Source organism: Apiospora aurea (assembly GCF_038362705.1).
Source record: "Apiospora aurea strain CBS 24483 chromosome Unknown utg000001l_segment0_segment0, whole genome shotgun sequence".
NCBI lineage: Eukaryota > Fungi > Ascomycota > Sordariomycetes > Amphisphaeriales > Apiosporaceae > Apiospora > Apiospora aurea.
The window spans coordinates 775,354-789,818 of record NW_027117388.1 but is presented as its reverse complement, the minus strand read 5'-3'; the positions used below and the strand labels follow the sequence as shown (position 1 = coordinate 789,818).

At 52.2% G+C, this 14,465-nt stretch overlaps 6 protein-coding genes across 6 annotated transcripts; 3 read left to right on the top strand and 3 right to left on the bottom strand.

The window, feature by feature from the left end:
* Window positions 1-1,318: 1,318 nt before the first annotated feature.
* PG986_000267 (leucoanthocyanidin dioxygenase) lies at window positions 1,319-2,341 on the bottom strand (the record flags this gene model as incomplete). Its single annotated transcript, XM_066836489.1, has 1 exon — window positions 1,319-2,341. The coding sequence occupies one exon, from the start codon at window positions 2,339-2,341 to the stop codon at window positions 1,319-1,321; it is 1,023 nt and encodes a 340-aa protein (XP_066705382.1).
* A 607-nt stretch (window positions 2,342-2,948) lies between these two features.
* PG986_000266 (uncharacterized protein) lies at window positions 2,949-4,417 on the top strand (the record flags this gene model as incomplete). The annotated part of the gene is made up of 3 exons (XM_066836488.1): window positions 2,949-2,988; window positions 3,093-3,508; window positions 3,578-4,417. The coding sequence occupies 3 exons, from the start codon at window positions 2,949-2,951 to the stop codon at window positions 4,415-4,417; spliced, it is 1,296 nt and encodes a 431-aa protein (XP_066705381.1).
* Window positions 4,418-5,730: 1,313 nt separating this feature from the next.
* PG986_000265 (purine permease) lies at window positions 5,731-7,824 on the top strand (the record flags this gene model as incomplete). The annotated part of the gene is made up of 6 exons (XM_066836487.1): window positions 5,731-5,970; window positions 6,031-6,544; window positions 6,595-6,663; window positions 6,720-7,146; window positions 7,325-7,446; window positions 7,577-7,824. 6 exons carry the CDS (start codon window positions 5,731-5,733, stop codon window positions 7,822-7,824), a joined length of 1,620 nt encoding a protein of 539 aa, XP_066705380.1.
* Window positions 7,825-8,800: 976 nt separating this feature from the next.
* On the top strand, window positions 8,801-9,656 carry PG986_000264 (uncharacterized protein; the record flags this gene model as incomplete). The annotated part of the gene is made up of 2 exons (XM_066836486.1): window positions 8,801-9,329; window positions 9,472-9,656. The coding sequence occupies 2 exons, from the start codon at window positions 8,801-8,803 to the stop codon at window positions 9,654-9,656; spliced, it is 714 nt and encodes a 237-aa protein (XP_066705379.1).
* A 1,376-nt stretch (window positions 9,657-11,032) lies between these two features.
* On the bottom strand, window positions 11,033-11,305 carry PG986_000263 (uncharacterized protein; the record flags this gene model as incomplete). Its single annotated transcript, XM_066836485.1, has 1 exon — window positions 11,033-11,305. The coding sequence occupies one exon, from the start codon at window positions 11,303-11,305 to the stop codon at window positions 11,033-11,035; it is 273 nt and encodes a 90-aa protein (XP_066705378.1).
* A 478-nt stretch (window positions 11,306-11,783) lies between these two features.
* On the bottom strand, window positions 11,784-13,742 carry PG986_000262 (uncharacterized protein; the record flags this gene model as incomplete). Its single annotated transcript, XM_066836484.1, has 3 exons — window positions 11,784-13,544; window positions 13,604-13,631; window positions 13,732-13,742. 3 exons carry the CDS (start codon window positions 13,740-13,742, stop codon window positions 11,784-11,786), a joined length of 1,800 nt encoding a protein of 599 aa, XP_066705377.1.
* Between the last annotated feature and the right edge of the window lie 723 nt (window positions 13,743-14,465).

The following is a 14,465-nucleotide window of genomic DNA, read 5'->3' as shown; positions in this document are numbered from 1 at the left end:
AAAAGCCTTTATTAATTAAAGTTATTAAGCTTCGTTAAAAGGATAAAGATTTTTTTAATTATTTTAAAGCTATAAGATTAAAAATCTATTTTTTTAATAACGCTTTAAAGGCTTAGTCCTTATATTCGTAATTAACCTCGTCTTTTTTAAAGGAACTACTATTATTAAATTAATTAGTTTTTAAATATAATTAAAAGTGGTAAAATATTATTAATAGTATTAATGTATTTTAAAATAGTTATTTATTCGTAATTAGCCGAGTTATTTCGTATTAAACTTTAATAGGCGGCAGGTCCTATTATTATAGTACTTTCTTTTATTATTATCGTAGTTTTTATTTTATCGGCGTTAAATTTAAATCGAGGGGGTATACTATTAATAATAGTAATATTAAGCCGATTAAAAAACCCTCGCACGGCCCCGTTTAATATATATACGAGGCGCTAAAAATTTATCGCTTTAATACGTATAGTTTTAAAGGCCGGATAACGTTTTAAAAAACAGTGTACTTATCGTTTACCGATAAGGTGATCGACCTTTTTTATAAAGAGAATACGCTAAGTATATATACGAAATAGCCGGTGCGTTAATACGTAACTTAAACTAGCTTAAAAAAAAGCTTATTTAACTAAAAAAGTTTCTTCGGTAAGGGTAAAAAATTAAAGGGCCTTATATTTCTTTTTTTTTAAAGGTTAATTCCTAAGTCGATTACGAAAGGTGCCCTTATTAACGTTATAGTCTTTAGCCGCACAGTTAATACTTCCGCCGGCTAGTACGGCCTAAACCGCCTGCGCAATGTATACTTCTTTAGTTATATTAGTAATAGTGAAAAGAGGAAAAAAAGAGGAAGAGATTAATTTACTTTAATTAGGAGACGAGTGAGATTTAACCCCTTTATATACTGTTGTTATTGCTTAGGGGCTCTAGAATTATCTGAAATCAGGAGGGGTCAATCAGAGGGGGGCAGCCAGTAGGGGTTGCATCTTAGTATATAGCTTAAGGCGTACCATTAATCCAATAAAGACATAAGCCGGCTGCCACGAGCGCGGTGTCGGACATGAGCACTAATACAGAGGCGGGCCAACCTTCTTCTACACAATATGATCCCAGCGAGTTTTTCGTCAGCGAGGACTCGGAGGGCGGCTCGCATCCCAAACGCCAACATATTGTTCGCTTCTGGGGATGGGAAATTGCTTCTCTCGGAATAGCCACGGGATTGAGCGTCTCCATATACGTTATACTATACTATTCCCAGGGGAAACATCTACCGGAATAACCACAGTTCGGCAGACGTACTGTCACCAGCAACCCCTGAGCCCTAAGACGTTACAGCGACCATGCCCTCCCTCACTCCCTCCAACTTGACTTCCGCCTTCTTCGCCTCCAAAGCCGAGTAGTTCCGCTTCATCGCCGCCTCGGTAAACTGCGACCCCGTCACCAGGGGGTACTTCTTCAGCGGCCCCTGGATCTGGCAGTCCGTGTTGGGCTGGTTGAAGTAAGCCATCGAGTAGCGCGGGCCGAAATAGTGGACGTTTGGGTCCGACGGGGTCTTGACCCGGTGGAACGTCGACTTGAAGCGGTCGTCGGACCACGACATCAGCAGATCGCCAATGTTGCACACAACCTCCCCCGCCGCGGGCTCGACCTTGGTCCAGACGTCGCCCAGCCCGAACGCCGTGAAGGCCTCGCGCCCGGGGCAGATCTCGAGCCCGCTCTGCCCGGGCCGCTGGAACAGCAGCGTCAAGAAGTCCCAGTCGGCGTGGGCGCCCGCGCGGAAGTAGTCGCGCGGCACAGGCTGCGCCGGGTCGAGGGCGAAGTAGTGCAGCAGTCGGAGCACGGTCTGGATATTGGGCTTGGCGACGTCGTGGTAGTCGGCGAAGTAGCGGTCGGGGAACCCGAGCCCGCGCGCGAAGCAGACCATCAGCCGCTCCGAGACGGCCTGCGCCTTTCGCATAAACTGCAGGCTCTGCGCGCGGAAACCACTGAGGGCCGTCTCGGGCAGCCACATGCCGTCCATGGCGGCGCCGTACTGCATCTGGTACGACTCCTTCTGGTCGGGCACGCCCGTGCTGGGTCGGATCTGGGCCGCCTTCTCCCAGCCGACGTTGCGGCGCGAGAAGGGGACGGTGGCTTTGACCTCGTCGGGCAGGGCGAAGAAGCGCGCGGCGTTCTCGAACTGGGCCTCAATCTCCTCGGACGAGATGCCGTGGTCGACGAGGACGAAGAAGCCGTCCGTCTCCGCGGCGGCGACGAGCTCCTTGGTTATCTCGTCGATTCTGCTGTCGAAGTTCTTCAGCGAGATCTTCGGGATGCTCCGGTGGGAGTATTTTGTCGTGTCCATGGTGAAATTTGTGATTCGCAGATGGGATTGAGATTGAGTATAACCAAGAACACTCAAGTAATAATCACCTCTTAAATCAAACCCAACAGCCCCAGAGTTCGTCGAGACACGGCTTTGTGAGCAGAGCAGCCTATGGTTTTTGGTAAGTCTGTAAGCTTGCTGGAATGGCAGACCCCTGTCGTCCTCAAGTTTGGTTTGTGTAGCCTATAGACACCTTTCCACAAGCACCTCGCGTTGCACAGATTCTCGGTCCTTTCCTAGTGTATCGTGAAGATTGCGATCTTGGCCTGCTGAATCATGGAGTGGCAGTAACGGTATCAGGAGGCGAAGTTGACGATAGCGGCTATCAATCCGGGGGTGGCCGTTGTGGATAAAGTCTGGCCTATCTGTGGAGTTGCCGTTCCCCCCAGACGGAGGGGGCCGCTCGGCAGAAATGCCCCGAAGCTGCACTGAGCATGCAGGTAGGGGTAAAGGGAGCTGCACCTAGCAACGCAGCTCGACTGACACGTTCGTATGGACTTAGTAATTCGCATGACAAAATGGCCGCGATCATACCCCAAAAAATATAACACGATAACTATGGTTCCGGTTGTATATCTCTGTCAGCATGCATCTCTCCCCTATGCAGCCCGGTCACTTCAACACAGGTTTGTGAAGGACGCAAATCAACAACGGCCATTGAAGTACTCATACATACCATGTCAGACTCTCGGAATCGCTCTATTGCGAGACGTCACAATCATCACAGTAGACGCACGCCGGCGCATCATACTGAACGGCTTCATCTTAACCCAAGAGGGCCGCATAACGCACGTCTCATCCAAGCCTCCGGATCAGATCCCGGAAGGAACTCGGATATTGTCCCTACCAGGCCGTATAGTCATACCCGGTCTTATTAACAGCCATGCGCACCTAGCGCAGTCACTCCTGCGCGGGCTGGCAGAGGATCTCCCTCTTCATTCCTGGCTCTGTGATCGAATATGGCCACTCGAGGCGGCATACAGTGGCGAAGGAGACGCGGCGGATGGTTATGTCGCGGCTAGGTTGACGATAGCCGAGATGCTCCTGAGCGGCACCACGTGCTTCCTCGAGTCCATGCTAACACACGGCAGCGGCTTCGCCGACGTCGCGCGAGCCGTCTCCGAGATGGGCATCCGAGCATGTCTCGTAACTATTTTTAAGACATTCAAAAAAAGAATCGCCAAGCATAGTACTTGACTGACGGGCAGCATCAAGGGAAAACTCGTCAAGTTCGTAGAGACGAACCCGGCGCTCGAGATCGCGGACGCGAGGGACAAGGACTTGGACCACATGAGCATACCGTCCCTGCTCGCAGCGCACACCGAGTTCCACGGTACCCGCAACGACCGTATCCACGTCTGGGCCGCCTGCGGCACCCCGCGCGGCGCACCCCTATCCTCCTTCGCGGAAGTGGGCAAGGCGTGCAAGCAGCACGACATCGGCATCACCATGCACTGTGCCGAGGCGCCGCGCGACCTGCCCATCTTCCGCGAAGTGTACGGCAAGTCGCCGATGCAGTTCTGCCAGGAAGCCGAGCTCGCGGGCCCGAAGACGGTTCTGGCGCATATGTGCCACCTGGATCTGGACGTCAACTTGCCCATATTGAAACAGTCGCAGATGACGGTGGCACATAACCCAGCGAGCAACCTCAAGCTTGCTTCGGGGATCGCGAAGGTGTCCCGGATACTCGAAGTGGGTGTGAATGTGGCGCTGGGCACGGACGGGGCGCCGTGCAACAATTCGTACGATATGCTCAGGGAGATGCACCTCGCGTCTATTCTGCACAAGGGAAGCCTAATGGATGCTGGCTCCACAGGGGCTCACGAGGCACTGGAAATGGCAACGATACGCGGCGCGAAGGCACTGGGCTTGGAGGCGGATATTGGCAGCCTCGAAGTCGGGAAGAAGGCCGATTTGGTAGTTCTGGACGTGCGAGCCAGCTGGGCAGCGCCTTGGAATCCCGGGATGTTTGCTCATGGTGACATGGATCCCGTCAGCTTGGTCGTCGGTAGCTGCACTGGTAGAGACGTCACACACGTCATGGTGGACGGTTAAATTCTCGTGGAAGGCGGCAGGTTGCTCGTCGCAGACGAGACCACGATCATCCAGTCAGCCAGACAGGCAGTGGCGGGCATCCAGGAGAGGAGTGGCGTGAGAGCTGGTCGGAAGGCGAGATGGGAATACGAATAGGCATTATGGATGTACGCTGCCTCCTGACCATATATGCCCGCCCATATACATGCTTTTGTGAATCGTCGCTGGTAAGAGTTTAGACATTTACTCGTCGCTACTGCCATTTCCAATAGAGCGAAACCCCTGAGACAATGCTGAGGAAAAGGGAAACGAGACATTTCGGGGACATTCTTTGGTCTAATGTCGGTGGGGAGAAACGTTCAAAGGTGTGGTATCCCCCACGTTCTGATGTCTGGTCTGCAGCGTTCATGGAGGTCAATCACATATCCCTTGATGGCGATAACGCCGCCTTTGGTATAATAGGTACTTTCTGCGAACAATCGATAGGTCTGTTTATCTAATTAGGTATTGCATTTAGTGGGATAAGCATTATGCCTAGTGGTATAAACATGGTACCACCGCATTGGTTATTGCCTAGTCCATACAGGACGACACGAGATGGTGGGGGGCAGCGTTGTCGCCATCAAGGGGATATAGACCGGGGTTTACTACCGTGTGACTAACAAATGGCATGCCACTCATGCCAAGGATCACAATTCCAGTTATTCCGGCACCTTGTATGACAGACCACTCGTAGCCCAGGTAATTTCCAGCTGATAATGTACTGTCCGGTATCAACCCCAAGGTCCAGCATACAACTAGTGAGTGTGGACAGTACCCCAAGAAGCGTAGCTTGGGATTCTGTAAGATCTTCAAGGCGTCTGCAAAAGTCCTAAACCAGACATTAAATGGCACGGCCAGGTCTCAGCCCAACCAGAACCCGGAAAGTGGTAAACACCTACTTCCGCATAGCAAGATAGCAAGTAGCTCCCGATGCTGGCTACCTAGCATTGCTCTTTGCGTGCAAGTCCCTGCAGTCTCCTTACAGGCGGTTTGTCCTGTAGGTTAGTCCTTCCCCACACCGGCCAGCTCCGGTTTGATAGGGAGATACTGCAGTGAGCCAATCAGAGGCGACCATGCTTCGTGATACGACTGCCGGCATACATCCCAGCTTAGGAAATTGGGGTGGACATATCGGCGCCACTTTGTCGGGTCCCGATAGTGATGTAGCATGGGACGATGAGTCCCAGAGAGCATAGGCCCGAGGTTTTGGTATATCATCTTTTTGAAATTCCATTTTCCTTCGCTCGGGCACATGAAGAGTGCGGCGGCGAGCTAATCACAGTCCATATACAATGTCTGCCGCGAGCCCATCATTGGACGAGTCCAAAGCGACCAAGGACTCGGAACCTCGAGAACCAATCGGGCTCGAGTCCATCTACGGCCGCAGCGTAATCGACCAAGGCCACAGTTCCAAGATGTCCTACCTAAAATGGTATTTCACCAGCAAGGAGGGATGGTTGGGAGATTATGTGGGTGACGATATTCTCTTCCGACTCGCCTCTGGGTGCGAATCACAATCTAGACCTCCTGACGTGTGATGATAGGGCTACCTATATCTCGTTACCCCCAACATATGGCCACTGAACCTGAAGTATAAGGATCACAAGACGCCATTCTATGGTCTCAATGACGAGGTGCCCATCTTGCTGACCATCATCCTGGGGCTCCAACATGCGCTGTGCATGATCGGGTCTATCGTGTCCCCTCCATTGGCCATCGCGGGCGGCGCTTTCTACTTGGACTCGGCGACGACGCAGTACCTGGTGTCGGCGGCCTTCATCACGACCGGAATCGCGACGGCACTGCAGGTGACTAGAGTGCACCTGACCAAGACGCCCTTCTTCATCGGCACCGGTCTCTTGTCCGTGGTGGGGCCGACGTTTGATATCCTCCCTATCGCGTTCAACTACACCAGCATGAGGTATAAGAATGGCACCTGTCCCACTGCTGCTGATGGTACGCCTTTGCCGTGTCCGGATGCGTTGGGGAGCCATACTAGGATCCATGCTGTGCACAGTCTGGGTACAGATATTGATGAGCTTCGTACCGCCAAAGACCCTGAACAGACTCTTCCCAAAGGTAGTAACCGGCAGCTTGTTGTTGCTGGTTGGTATTTACCTCGTCGGAAACGGCATGCAGAACTGGGGTGGGAGTAGTAACTGTCATGGTGGCAAGGGCTTCTACGCATTGTGTCCTGACACGGCAGCCCCTAAGCCCTTGCATTGGTAAGTAATGCCCATCTGCACCACGCAACAAGGGGGTTCCAAACACTTACGCTTAGTAAACGAAAGGGGCCATCCCAAGCTGATAGGGCTCGGATTCACCGTCTTCGTCTCCATTGTCTTGGTCGAACAATTCGGTTCGCCCCTGATGAAGTCCTCATCCGTCATCATCGGTCTCTTCGTTGGCTGTCTCGTCTCGGGCCTGACGGGCTACTGGTCCATGTCAAACATTCAGGCGGCAACGGCCGCGACATTCCTCTGGGTCCACACCTTCAAACTGTCAGTAGACGGCGCGTTGATCTTGCCTCTGTTGATCATGTTCGTCTGCGAGGCAGTTTCATGCATGCCGGATATCCTCGCCACGGCCGAGATTAGCAATGTCGACATCGAGGGCACCGAGTTCAACTCCCGAGTCCAAGGGGGTATCCTATGCGACGGACTCGGCAGCTTGATCAGCACTTTGGGGACTGGGCCACCTATGATCAGGTACGATATGCATTACCAGCTCTGAAATACGAACGGCACAGGTTCTAACAGAGCCCAAAAGCCAAGCAGGGAATAACGGAGTAATATCTCTGACGGGATGTGCCTCGAGGAGGGCTGGCTGGTGTGCTGCAGCTTTCCTCATCCTCATGGTGAGTGAAATCAAACCAACTCTGCATAGTCTCCGTAGCCAAGCTGACGGTGGTGCCATAGGGAATCTTTGGAAAATTCGGGGCGGTGTTTGGCTCGATGCCTCCATCGGTCCTAGGAGGCATGCAAGTTTTCCTCTATTCCACGATAGCTGTAAGTCGCCTCGAGGTCAGCTACTGTCGGATTCCTACTTGACACCGCTGACACGGCAATGCACATGTTGCTGAATTGCGCGTGCTGGGTTTGGTACGATTCACAAGACGCAATCGATTCATCTTGACAGTAGCGCTCGGCATTGGCTTCCTCGACATTGTGCAGCCAGACTGGTTCTCGCAAATGCTGACCTACGATGGTGACAATGTCGCTCTGGCCGGTTTTGAGCAAGGGATCAACCTGATCGTCGAAACGCCATTCATCATTGCTGCCGTCATCGGGGTCTTCCTCAATCTGGTTCTCCCGCAAGACGCGAGCGAGATGGACGACTTCATCAAGGATCAATCAGGTCATGCGGTGATGGAGAAGCAGAGCTGATGTGCGTGCCTGGAGAAAGTTGCGCGTGTGCTTGGGAATACTTGGTCCTGCCGCTGCGCCCTCCTCCTGTTCGCTCTCGAAATAGGACGGAAGTCCGGCTAGCACTGTTACACTTTGATCAAGCGGGCGGCTTAGGCAGAACCCAAAATCTTAATATCCCGAGGCCCTGTACATAATTGGAAGATAGATGCCAGTTGCCGTCAGGCTTAGTGCATCCATACTTGACGATGGAAGGGAATGGGGGACAGAGCGACACGACGGGTAAGTGAAATCAACTCTCGGCCGTTTCTGCTATGCTGGCTTAATGTAGTCGGACAAAATCCTCCTCGAGGTAAGACAAGCCCGCGCAACCCACGGCATACCAGTCAGGTTAAATGGTTGCAAAAAAAAAAAAAAAAAAAAAAGGATGCAATATTCCGCGGAATCAAGAATCCTGGAAGCAATAACCGGAATATGCAACTAACTTCCATATTTCTTTTGCCTGTAGCAGGGTAATTGGAGCAACCTGTGTTTGTGCCAGGTAGGAGCTATTGCCCCTGTTTCCCTTAAAGAGCCAGACACCAGGGGCAGATTGAACATTAGATACCTACTTTGCTGGCCCAGAAGGCCCAGAAGGCCCAGTAGGCCCCAATAGCCCAATAGGTCCAATGCCGGTTGATGTACAAGTAGTGGCCCAGTGGGTGCAGTAGCGCTAGCCCCCTTATGGTGAAATAGGCCAAGTACCTCGTACCGACGCGAACGCCCCATGTCATGTACGAGCTCTGGCGGAAGCGCGTCTCATCAATCAGTATTTGCGACCAGAGCTGGCAAACCGCACCCTCTCCCCCCCAGCTTTCCCAATTTTCTCCCATTTTATTTTATTTATTTTCTCCCCATTATCAATCACCTCGCACCCTCTATCAAGACTTGCGACCCGAATTCTACGATTTTTTCATGACATTGTCAGAATCAATCACTTCGAATTTCTCCCATCACAATGGCGCCAGCTAGACCTACCCGCGGCCGTCCTTCGGGACGCGAACCTCGCGCAACCGCCGCCGGCACCACCCCCAAGAAGGCCGAGCCCATCACCGCCGCCGAGTCTGGCGCTGAGCCCCCCGTCAAGCGCGGCCGCGGCAGGCCCCCAAAGAACGGCGTGAGCAAGGTCGTCAAGCCTGCCCCCTCCGGCCGCCCTCGCGGTCGCCCCCCGATGGATCCCTCCAAGAAGAAGGCGCCCGCGCCTCCCAAGGAGCCCTCGGGCAAGGGCCGCGGCCGCCCTCGCAAGTCGGACGCCGACGCCGCCGCTACCCCCAAGAAGGCCGGCACCACGCCCAAGAAGTCCACCACCTCCGCCAAGAAGGCCGCCACCGCCACCGCCAACAACGCCCGGACGGCGCGCGCGAGCCGCCGCAAGAGCAGCGATGTCGCTGATGACGTCTCGGCCAACGGCGAGGAGGAGCAGGACGATGATGTGGACGATGAGCAGCTCCCCACTGCTGACGACGATGAGGAGGATGGCCCTGCTGGTAAGTCCCACGCGTAAAGGATGAACGCGTTCGTTCTCGTGGCCCACAGGAGACTTTACTTTTTCTTCTCTTGTGGTGCGCGGACGCGTTCACCAAATCCCTCCTATGGTGCTCGCTCACCAACCATCACCCATGGAAACAGACAGTGATGTGGACCTTAGAGCCGAGGCTGATGTGAACGCTGGCATCGCTCTAGACGATGAAGAAGAGGATGACGATGCGCCGGGTTACGTGGCTGGCGACGTCGATGTTCCTGAGGTAAAGCCCACTCCTGCCCTTTCTTACGTCCTCGACGTGTTGCCATGTTCTGACCAACGTCCTCAATAGGACGATTAGAGCATCACCCCGCGACCACAACCACCATACCTGAGTGGTCTCCTTGCCAGTGCCATTCGGAGGATAAGTGGCGTTCAAGGCGGTGCGTAAAAGGAACAAAGTTTTCGAAAGTCTATGGGATAAGATGATTTCATCCGTGGGTCAACACGGCCGAGGAGCGGATGGATATTGGATGCGCCGGTTACGGAGTAAGCGTTTGGGTTATCGTGCTGTTGCTTATCGGGACAGGGAAGGGATTACAAGCACAGCCGCTTGCAACTGCTTCCAAATACTTGTTATTTTACTTTCCTGATGAAATGGAATATCGTGTTGATTTTCTGCCCGTCATTGCCAGAACCTTTGTTTGGCAGCTTTAAAAAAGTGTGTCATGCTCACCCATTGATTTGGGTCGATACATGCTTTGAGGCTGTATAGCATAGCAGCCGCACGTATAGTTGGGTTGCCTGTATTATTGAGCCTCCAAACTGATTGGTATCTCGCGTGAGGCTGGCAATCGTACGTGGCGCAACGCAGCGAAAGCTTGGAGGGATCCCCAACCGCCATAACCAGGCATGATGCTGCAACAACCTGCAGCTCTAAGATATATGAGAATAACGTTCATGTCCCTAAAAAATCATTTTTGGCCAGTGCCACAATCGCAATATAGTTGTCCATTGATGTGGTCATTAGCCAGAGGTGAACCAGACCATTACCCCTATTTATTACAATAGATGCTCACATGCAGCTGAAGGGCACCTGACTAGCTTGATACTGAAATGTGTGCAGTAGTTATGTAGAGGCTATCGTGCAATGCATATACAATTTAGCAGACGCCGGCATCTCCCCTTTTCATTTGATAGGTTTATGGCATGTTAGCGAACGGTGTTCCATACTCACCATCGCCGTCACCCCTAACTCCGTAATCGTATCCCTTAAAGGCGACAACGCTGCCCTTGGTATAATACCTAGGTAGCATTATGTTTAATTTGATATTATAATGAATAATCGATTAGCCTAATGATATAATCGTATTATTTAATAGGAATAAATATCATGCTACCAATTGGATAAACATTATACCACGGTACTGGTTATTCTCTAGTCCATACGGGACGACACGATATGGTGGGGGCAGCGTTATCGCCATCAAGGGGATAGCTGCTGGTACAAGCGAGACACCCCTCTCACCTCTGAAGGACCCGGGTCTATGAAAGCGAGCGTAACCTTGCACTTGCATCCAAGCTTCTTCCCCGTCCTTGAAGGGGGCCTTTTCCCACAGCTAGTACCGCTCCAAGCATACCAACCGCCACAACGAACCTCGGCAATGTCGCTGACCCACAGTAACCGCAGACGCCAACGGAACCATCGAGCTGCGTGTAGGCCTCTCTCTAAGCCGCGGACCTGGCAGTAGAAGGAGACGAAGCTCTCGCCGGTGACAACTGTAAAGCAGCATTCGAAGAGGCCGGACTCCGGGACGGACGCGGGGACGTCCTCGATGGGCATGGGGGGTTGGACGTCGGTGGGCCCGGGGGCATGACGCCCGTGGACTCGGAGGGCGTGACGGTTAGAGATTCGGAGGCCTTGGCGTCGTCCATGGGTGCGGACACGCTACTCGGGGCAGATATCGATGCGAGGATGATCAGGGCTAGTATGGATTTCATCTTGAGTGTGTGCGGACTCAGAAATAGGTATCATTGGTGCGTATCGAGATCGTTATGGACTTACTGGTCCATGATTAGTAACGTGGTGCTACGTGTATTCCGCAGAAGCAGGGTAGACCGTGATTTCTTATTATACTGGACGCGAGGTGGATGACGCGCTACTCCTTAGGTAGCCACCTCAACTCCTTTGTTCCAGGATGCAGATGAGAAACACGATTTACGCCCAGCGCAGACGAGAAACACTAAGCATGCTGGATATGAATTCGTTCAGTGTATTATAGTTCATGAAGCTATAAACAATTTCGTCGCCGGAAAACGGATGGCCTACGGCAACCACTAAAACCAAACTACAGACGCATGCCAAAGCAAAGCCGCTCTTGTAAACCCCTCCGGTATATTACATCATCATACCATAAGTTGAAGAGGGCACATCCCTATACGCGCAGTGCCAAATATTAGTGCAACCGGTTTGACGAGATTAGTCCTCAGTACCCTCGATTTCCATGCCCATTGCGTTGGGCATCCCCACCAAGATCTTTCCCTTGGGTACTCGTACATCCTTCAACTTCATGCAACCAAATACGTTGAGGTTCTTCAGCTTCGGGCAGGTTCGGAAGATGCATCCCACAATAAAGTCTGTCACCTCCTCACAGAAACTGATCTCTAGGTTCTCCAGTTCAGGATACTCCTTGTCGAGTGAAAACACATCCTCGAATGCCTCCCGCTTGATATGTCGACAGGCATGGACGTTCAGATGCCGTAGTGACTTTCCTGAGTGGCTCATCAGAGCACGGAAGCCATCGGAGCAGAGACCGTTCAGGTGTGCGTTCTCTCGAGGTTTGGAAGAGTCAATGTGTCGGCATTTTTCAAAGTCGATGAATGTGAGCGGTTTGTTGGTCCAATCCTTGAAGAGTCTGGCAAAGCCTGCGTCCGTCATGACTTCACTGTGAGTAATGCGGAGCTTGCGGAGCGATGTACAATTTTCGTGAATTGCATCAAGCACGCGGTCATCCATGTCCGAAAGACTTTCGCCCGTGAGTGAAAGTGTCCGTAGGGATTTGCCTATGCTGTTGGTCACTTTAACATAAGACTCGGTTGAGGTAGGCGTAATCAGCTGGAGGCCAAGATGCTCTAGACCGTCGAGCTTAGCTATATGCTCAACCCCTGCATCTGTGACTTGTTGATTGTGGGCAATCTTGAGGCATTTGAGAGCTGGACATCTCTCCTTTAGAGATGCAGTGAAATCGTCACCAACGTGTTTGTCCGTGAAGTACACTCGAAGGGATTTCAGATCTTTTCCCTTAGCCACGAAGAACTTCTTCCAGCTCTCTTCCGATACAAGATTGGCACCGTGAAGATAGAAGCTGTCAAGAGGCGTTTGTCGGGTGATGAGGTAATCCATGACTTCGTCTTTGAATTGAATGGCGTTTTTGAGCTTGAGATTCCTCAGCTTCGGGACCATCTGAAAGATGCGAATCAAGTCATCAGACCCCAGCCTCGCTGCATCATAGACTGTGACGTCCTCGTAGCCAGACTGCAGAAACAGGTTGAGACTCATTGGTGTCAGAATTCGGCGTTTGGAAACCTGGCGAGCGACACGGTCGACAATCTGGGCTGGCATATCTCCAAGATCGTCGGCGAGGTCAATGTTGTTCACCAGGGTTTGGATGCACATTGTCATCAAGCTCTTGCATCCGATGACACCATCCAGTCGATTACTTGCCACCTGTCGTCTGGCAGTACCGCGAGCTGCGACCTTTTTCTTCTTTTGCTTCTGCTCGTCTTTGTTCCCTTGGGCAAGCTCCTTTCCACACTTGTTACATAAGAGGCCACCGTTGGGTCCGGCACGTGAGTAAGGAGTGACAGTGAAGCGCTTGTCGCAAATCTCGCAGTTCTCCATCTGACCCGGCAGCGGCGCGGCTCTCTCGGCAAGGATGGCTTCGGCTATGCCATCTGAATCGGAGTCCTCGTCTTGGCGCTTGCGCTTCTTGAATGCTTTGCCTTTCTTGATCTTCTCAATTGCAGCGGCCTGCGCCTTGCGCTTCTTCTCTGTTGCCTTGTCGGCAGCAGTAGCGACTTGAGCCGCTTCTTCCGCCTCAGCTAGCTCATCAGCATCTCCATTGGCGGCTGTGCTAGAGGCACCTGCGTCTGTACTGGCAGTTTGGGCATTGGACGCATTAGCCGCATTGCGGCGAGCCTCAGCATCTTCACGAATCCTGTTTGCCGAGATATTTTGGGACTGCAAACATATAGTCAGTATAAGCCTAAAGACTGATCTGGGAATCCCATCGTACTCACAGCCAAAAAGTCCGTCAATGCAGAGTGGCTGCAATAAAGCGTCAACAGTCAATCCCCGGCGTTGGTAAACAACGAGATGTCTACTTACGGGCCTCTTATGGCGCGACCAGCTCGTTGTTGACGGTTACTCCTTTGCCATGATGTCAGTATATGAGAGGTGATGTGGGATTTGTGGTTTGGTGGTTTTGTCGGCTTCCATCATCGACTTACATGGTGAAGGTGGGCGAGAGGGCCCAGCGTGGAGTTCTTCCAATATAGAAAAGGCGAGATGGGTATGAAGGAAAACGAATGTGGCTAAATCAGAACGGTGTAATGGGCCTTTTGGGAACCCAGTTAGGTCGCCGTCCTGCACTTAAGAAATGGAAGTGTGGGTGAAGTGCAGGTGAAGATTTGACGTGTATGAGAGAGTTGTCTGTATGACTGGCATAAGTTTGGTGCCTGATTAGGCGGGCAACTTTGTGACAGGCTCGCTTGAAAGAATGTCAGAAAGAACGATTTGAAGTGACGGCCCTGCCAAGACAAGGCAAGACGAGACAAGAGCAGATTGTGGAAGTTTATCGGTTGGTCACCCAAAGCATTCGGGCTGGGAGGTTTTAAAAAACAGCTCCCCAGTGACAGAAACCGAACAGCTTGAACAATTGGCAGCCTGGGCTTGCCGTTTGGTTCTGTCGGTGTTAATGAGATAGATCCCTGCGCCGGCCGAACAATGAAAATCTTAGTCGCGGAATTGCCACTGCTGAAAGGCCCCTTGAGTCCTTGACGCGTTGAGTGAGTGCATCATTCAAGCAGCTCAAGTGGGCAGCCTGGCTCGACGGCGGGCACTAGCTCAGGGAGGTTTCAGCGGGGTACATGCTGCCTAGAG